Here is a 7,500-nt window from a genome sequence, read left to right on the forward strand (position 1 = left end):
AGAGGTAGTTGTTATACCTTGGGGAGAGGGGTGGGGATACACCAAAAGGTGTATATATATATATATATATATATATATATATATATATATATATATATATATATATATACATATATATATATATATGTATATATATATATATTTATATATATATATATATACATATGTTCATATACACATTATATATATATATATATATATATATATATATATATATATGCTAGTTATATAGCCAGCCACTTGCTCTTTATTACATAGGGGAGATGGCGTATGAACACCATTGATGACATATAACCCTTATCAGCTGAAATCTGTTGCATAATTAAGATAAAAATTATTATCTTTTGTTCGAAGTTCTTATTTCCTATAAGGCTCTCTTCTTTATATCTTTTACAATCTCATTAAAGGATATATATATATATATATATATATATATATATATATATATATATATATATATATATATATATATATATATCTATATATATATATATATATATATATATATATATATATATATATATATATATATATATATATATATATATATATCAACGTAAACACACTAGGACACGTAACATTGAAAAGCAAAATACAACTATGAAGAATATAAAATATTATTTGAAGGTTGAAATGTTTCATCTGCTTTGAAGACATCATCTAGCGGATTGGTAGAGTGAAAGAGATTGGGCACGAGTAAAAACACCATCGACTACAATGCAAATATCTTGAGAAGCTTTTAAGTTTATATATGAACACTTCATTTTTACGTCATTACTGTTATAAAAGTATGTTTAATTGTTCATTACTTCTCTTGTAGTTTGTTAATTTCCTTATTTCCTTTTTTCATTGGGCTACTCTTCGTTGTTGGAGCCCTTATAGCATCATGCTTTTCTAACTATGGTTGTAGTTTAGCTAATAAAAATGAAAATAAAAATAAAAATAAAAATAAAGATAAAAATAAAATTAAAATCAAAATCAAGATTGAAATTAAAATTAATAATAATAATAATAATAATAATAATAATAATAATAATAATAATAATAATAATAATAATATATTTCGCGAGTAGACCCTCTTTTAAGCAGGTTTTATTGAAAGTGATTGCTGCCCCAGTGGCGTGAATTTAGTAATTAACTTTTTTCTATTGTTCTTATGATCTTTTTCTCTTCATTGCTACAATCCGCCAATAACTGGGAAAGGGACATATTATCATTAGGAAGGTGATGAAGACCATATCATTCACAACTCATCTTTAATATATCACAACCCACTATGAAAGTATAGATAATACGTACAAAGTATGAAACGCTATCACAATGTTAGTGTGCACAAAGTAATGGTCACTTATGTACACAAAATTATAAATTACGTGGAGTTAAGTATAACACATCCTTTAATTAACGTCACTGAGGCAGCAACCACTTTCAATAATAATAATAATAATAATAATAATAATAATAATAATAATAATAATAATAATAATATTAACTGGGTCGGAGTAGAAGCCCTTATACCATATGTGAGAAGAAAGTTTTCAAAATACTATCTATACACCGTTCAACTAGCAGAGAAAGATATCCATTTGAGACTAGTAAGTTAAAAAGTATGCAAGGCACCACATGAGGTGGACGTTGCAGCTTCCATGAAAATGGCTTCAGGCCAACGAGTGGAACGGTCGATGATTGGTAAACAGGTAAAGATGTCCTTGTGATGTGGGTAGGGGCCCATCTAAGTTGACGTGAATGTAGGCAAAACGACTGTGAGGTTGAAAAAAGGTGCCCACTCCTGAATGTAGAGGTACTTTTGAAGTTTGGCATGATGTACAGGCACAGACCCAATTCCATAGCATCCTTAGTAATGCCGTGCCAAATGAACTTCGTCTTCAGTAGCTGTGCAGTAGATCGGGTTTGGGATGTAGAAGGCTATGAATGCAGTCGCATGTGAGCGGGTATCTACAGTCCAAGTCAACCAGCACTGACATCACAGAGCAGGATGATATTGGAGTCGTCGAGAGGAAAGTCTTCCCAACGGAGGGATGTACAGGATGTCCGACATGGTTGGTACTCTGGGTCTTTTTATTGGGCTTCTGCCAAAGCGTTGTAGTTCAATCCTAGGTGAATGGCGGCCAACGTATTTCTTGGCAGAGCATCAGCAATGAGATTTTTTTTTTTTTCCAGGGACTTGTTGAAGGGTGCATTTGTATTTAGCCACAGCAGAGATGTCGGCATTGATGCGTGAACCAGGGGTTGGACAGTCGAGTGAAGGCATTCACCAGAGGCATGAGGTCCATGCGAATGACGAAGTGCGTACCTTCCAGGAAGTGCCACAAGTGACGGACAGGCAAGTGCACCACCAGCAATTCGCGGTCGAAGGAAAAGTAGCCGGATTCCGCCTTGGTGATTTTTCTATTGAAGACGGCCAATGGGCGGGTAGAGCCGCTGACCACCTGCTCTAGTACTGCACCAATAGCGACATCACTGGCATAAGTGGAGAGAAGAAGAGGTACATGAGGTACAGGAAGAGTGAGAGAAGCAGCGGTTGATAGAGCATTCTTTGCATTGCAGAAAGCCGCTTCTTGAAGGGGAGCCCACATCAGGTCTTTTGGCTTGCCATGAGGAAGGTGTAGAGGGGGGTAAGTGTGGTGACAATGGCTTGCAGGAAACCATGATAATACTGTAGTTGATCATGCCCAAGAATTCTTGAAGTGCTTTGATGGTCGAGGGAGTGAGGAAGTTCTGAACGGCTCCTAACTTCTCAGGGAGGGGATGAATTCCTTCAGGACTGATCCAGCGCCCTAAGAAAACTACTTCATTGGCGCCAAGGGTACTTTTATCGTACCAGACTACAAGGCCGTTTCGTTGTAGGCGGTTGAGCACAATGTATGGGTGACAGGGTGTTTCTCTTTAGTGGAAGAGAACACAAGTAAGTCGTCCACGAATCATACACAGAATGGGAGATTCTCTAAAATACCATCTATTAGGCATTGAAAAGTGGCCCAAGCATTACGAAGGCCAAAACAAGAATAATTGACGGTGTTATATACCAAAGTGTGTGGTGATGGTGGACTTGTGGATGTCTTTTGGGTTCATGGGCACCTGATAATACCCCTTCAGGAGGTCGAGCGTGGAGAAAACCTTCGCTTAGTGCAAGTAGGAGGTCACATCGGCGATGTCTGGGAGGGGTAGTGATCCGGTTCCATTTGCATGTTCAGGCACCTGTAATCCCCACACGGATACAGAGAACCATCTTTATCCAGAGCTATGTGTAAGGATGACGACCATGGGCGTGAGACCTTTAGGCAAAGGCCCATTTCTTGTTTTTCGGCGGACATTTGTTCAGCAGCTGCCAAACGATCCTGTGCCAGACGTCTGAATCTGACGAACACTGGGGTTCCTGTCATCTTTATATGGCAATAAATACCGTGTTTGGCAGGAACTGTGGGCGTTTGACAAAGTTCTGGAGGGAAAACTTTTGGGTACAATAAGAGGGGGTGGGTGTAAGCATCCGTGGGTGCACTGATGTGGAGAGCGAGGTCGGAGGGGACAGGCTGGATAGCTGTCAAGGGTTACGAATCCGAGTTGACTAACTGACAGGGAGTGACATCCACCAGGAGGCAGAAATGAGAGGAAATCTGCTACAAGGATTGGCAATGTGAAGCTTCCAAACGATTATGTGAGGGTTTCATAACTATTGATGGGTATCATAGATCCATTGGCAGCTACCAGGTGGACGTCGGCAAACTTAGACAGACTACATCATGTCCTGGAGAGTGGCCTTGGCAGAAGACAACGGCCAGCACCCATGTCTACCAAAATCGGACACCGGTACCTGCATCATGTAAAAATAAAAGATTAATGACAAGGAGGCCACTGTTGTAAGCGATGTCATACTTACAAGGTTTCGGGCAACTAACAATAATTCTCATATTTCTTTGCAGCAGCACCAAATTTGCGGCCGATGGGCATCAGTAAGTTGCTGGAGAGGTCATTGGTTGGGGCATAAGCAAGGTGTGGTATATGTGGATTGTGAGAGTCATTGTCACCGCTCCGCACACCAAGGGGTAGGTGTCTGTGTCCTACCGCAATCACGTCAGCTTCGGTCGATGTTGAATAGTTGTCCCTTTCGTCAAGAAGGGAGGCCTTGATGGAGGTCTTGAAGGTACTGAAGTGGTTGTCCATAAGGGCATCGACTTTGGTCATCAGGTCTGCCATGGGCAAAATATCGACATCAGGGTATGGCAGAGCGGACAGGTTCAGGTAGGTGCTGTACTCAAAGGGCATGATGTTGATTCACTTCACAAGGAGAGCCATCTGTGGCAGGTTTCAGGCAATTGATAATGGTCATTTCCCTGAGGGTGAGCGAAACTTTTTGGACACCCAACAGTTGTTGAGAGCTGAAAAGAGTTTATCTATATGGGTAGCTGGCGACGGTGAGTACTGCTCATGCAGGTATGTATTTAGGGTATCGTACACTATTGGGGTGTCCCTTTGGTCTGCTTTGGTGCTTGAGCAAGTCACGCCCTGAATGCTAAACTAGACCTCGGGGTGCTGAAACCAGGAAAATGCCTCTGTTCTGGCGAAGGGCGGTAATTTCAGGGGTGTGGCGTTGATAGTAGAGTCAGTGTCAGAAGGCGACATCATCAAACAGTAAGACACAGCCATGAGGGGGAAGTCAGGAGGGAGCTGGACACTGGTGATCACCAAAGTGCGAAGCACCAGTTAGGCGATAATTAAGAGGCGAGATAAATGCAACTAAACTTTATCAAACAGACATTGAGCATAAATACCAGGACTTGCGAGCAAAAAGGGCACAAAAATTCAAACAAAATTAGGGCTGAAAGCTATGAAGTTTATACAGGTTGGTTAGTAAACAGTGCCAGGAAGAGCAGGTGATAAGATAACAAGCAAAAGCTTTACAGCGTACGAGCATGTATGAAACTCGTGCGGTACACAAGTGGTTGTATGTATTTTATACTTTCTTACACAGAAGTGTAGAGAGATACACAAATACATGCAAGTAAACACACACATATATACTGTATTTATATATATATATATATATATATATATATATATATATATATATATATATATATATATATATATATATATATATATATGTTACACCCAGTTTGTAAACCCGCCCATTTCATGAAATGAGCAAACCATTTAACCACTTCATGAAATGGGCAAATGACCGGTCCGCTTAATGAAATGGGAAAATAAATTCTTGCCCAATGCATGAATTGAGCAGTCGTAATGAACAAAAAATTATATTTCATTCAGATATAATACAGTACACCAAAAGAATTTAAGGAAAAAACACTGAACACATTTTACTTTTTTATTTATTAGAGAGAAATAATAGAAACAAAGAGGAAAGTCTTACTTCATAATTAAACATTATTATAAAAAGAAAAAAATATTAAAAACTGTATATCAACATTGTCAAAACATCTGTGGTAAGCACTGGTGCAGTGCAGGCCAGCTTTTGAACAACCACTTAGTTGAGCTGTTGCTCTACATGACGTCTTTGGTAGCCCTGTCCACCACACACACACTCCCTGCCCGAACTAGTTCGCGAATGCTTAGTTGTTCTGGTGGGATATTTTCTGCCACAAGTCCTATGCAGTGAATAAATTCAAACTGGTTCCTGCCAAGTTTGCTTTTTATAATTCATCTTTTTGTTCCAATAGCATATCTATTGTCTTCAACTATTAATACAACACCTACAAAGTTGGGCGGATCTTCTTTACAGCGGTCAAATTGAGAAACAGGCACCGACACATTGTTTTCCCCAACACCAACTGATCACAGTGATGTGGTGCTTCGTGCTAACATTCGTATTATCTGTTGTTGAAGACCAAGCTTTGCTTTCTTTCTTGCACATATTGCTCTGTGCATTTGAGCGTATGCAGCTTTATGTGCTTCACTTTCGGGGTTTGATGAAACTAGGTTTACTCAGCTGGGCTTTGGGTGACTTGGTCATCATCAGCTAGGTTTTGAGTAATTAGGTCGTCATCAACTGGGCTTGGGTAAACGAGTCATTGTCAGTTGGGCTTTTGATGACTTGATCATCACCAGCTGGGTTTTGAGTAATTTGGGTCGTCATCAACTGGGCTTTGGGTAAACGAGTCATCTTCAGCTGGGCTTTTGATGACTTGATCACCATCAGCTAGGTTTTGAGTAATTGGGTCGTCCTCAACTGGACTTTGGGTAAACGAGTCATCGTCAGTTGGGGTTTTGATGACTTGATCATCATCAGCTAGGTTTTGAGTAATTAGGTCGTCATCATCTGGGCTTTGGGCAACTTGATCATCATCAACTAGGTCTTGAGTAATTGGGTCGTCCTCAACTGGGCTTTGGGTAAATGAGTCATCGTCAGCTGGGCTTTTGATGTCTTGATCATCATCAGCTAGGTTTTGAGTAATTGGGTCGTCATCAACTGAGCTTTGGGTTAATGAGTCATTGTCAGCTGGGCATTTGATGACTTGATCATCATCAGCTAGGTTTTGAGTAATTAGGTCGTCATCATCTGAGCTTTGGGCAACTGGATCATCATCAGCTGGGTTTTGAGTAATTAGGACGTCATCATCTGGGCTTTGGGCAACTGGATCATCATCAGCTGGGTTTTGAGTAATTAGGACGTCATCATCTGGGCTTTGGGCAACTGGATCATCATCAGCTGGGCTTTGGGCAACTGGATCATCATCAGCTGGGCTTTGGGTATCTGTGTCTGTATCGCTCAAAACAGGATTTGGTACTTGCAAAAGCCTTTCAAGGTTTTCTTCTTCAATTTTTGATGAAATTCCGTTGAAAAATTCTTTTGGCAGACACGTCTTAAGACCACATCGTGGCTTGTTGCCAGTAAGAGGTTGGCAAGGAGTCATCTTGATTGCTTCATGATATGAACTGTTCATGACCCATTGGGCAAATCGGACACAATAACTCTACTTAGTACAATTATTGTCTCTCATCCATGCCATGAGTTCAAGTTTCATATTCCCATTACTTCTTTCAAAAGATTCTTGGCTCTGGGGATGTCTAGGACGCCTCTTCACTTAAATAAGTTTAGGAGACAGTGAGAAAAGTTCTTCAATAATTGCTGCTGTAAATTCCCGACCATTGTCGGACTGAAGGATATGGGGTGCAACTATATCCAAGAAGGTAAAAAGGAGCTCATGGGCAACCTCAGGCGCCCTCTTTGATTCCATGGGACGAATAACATGAAACTTGGTTAGGTAATCCATAAAATGTAGAATAAAGTGATATCTTCCATCCCTCATAGTCTGCATATCTACTAAATCAACTTGGGCTCTTTCATTCAGATCGCTTGTAGACAGGTTTAATAACAACTGCTACTGTTTCCTTTCTGCAACGTTTTCAATACAGCGTTCACATTGGAGGATATATTGTGAAACAATTGATCTTGGAACGTTACCATATAGTTCACTAGTCTTCATGTAAGTCTTCTCACTACCATGGCCAGTCTTGAAA

The 7,500-nt window shown here is 40.0% G+C and overlaps 1 protein-coding gene across 1 annotated transcript; it reads right to left on the bottom strand.

Annotated features, from left to right (window-relative positions):
- Positions 1-6,080: 6,080 nt before the first annotated feature.
- LOC137627160 (clumping factor A-like) lies at positions 6,081-6,893 on the bottom strand. The gene has a single exon (XM_068358234.1). The coding sequence runs from the start codon at positions 6,891-6,893 to the stop codon at positions 6,081-6,083; it is 813 nt and encodes a 270-aa protein (XP_068214335.1).
- Between the last annotated feature and the right edge of the window lie 607 nt (positions 6,894-7,500).

This window comes from Palaemon carinicauda, chromosome 35 (genome assembly GCF_036898095.1).
Source record: "Palaemon carinicauda isolate YSFRI2023 chromosome 35, ASM3689809v2, whole genome shotgun sequence".
NCBI classification, from domain to species: Eukaryota; Metazoa; Arthropoda; class Malacostraca; order Decapoda; family Palaemonidae; genus Palaemon; species Palaemon carinicauda.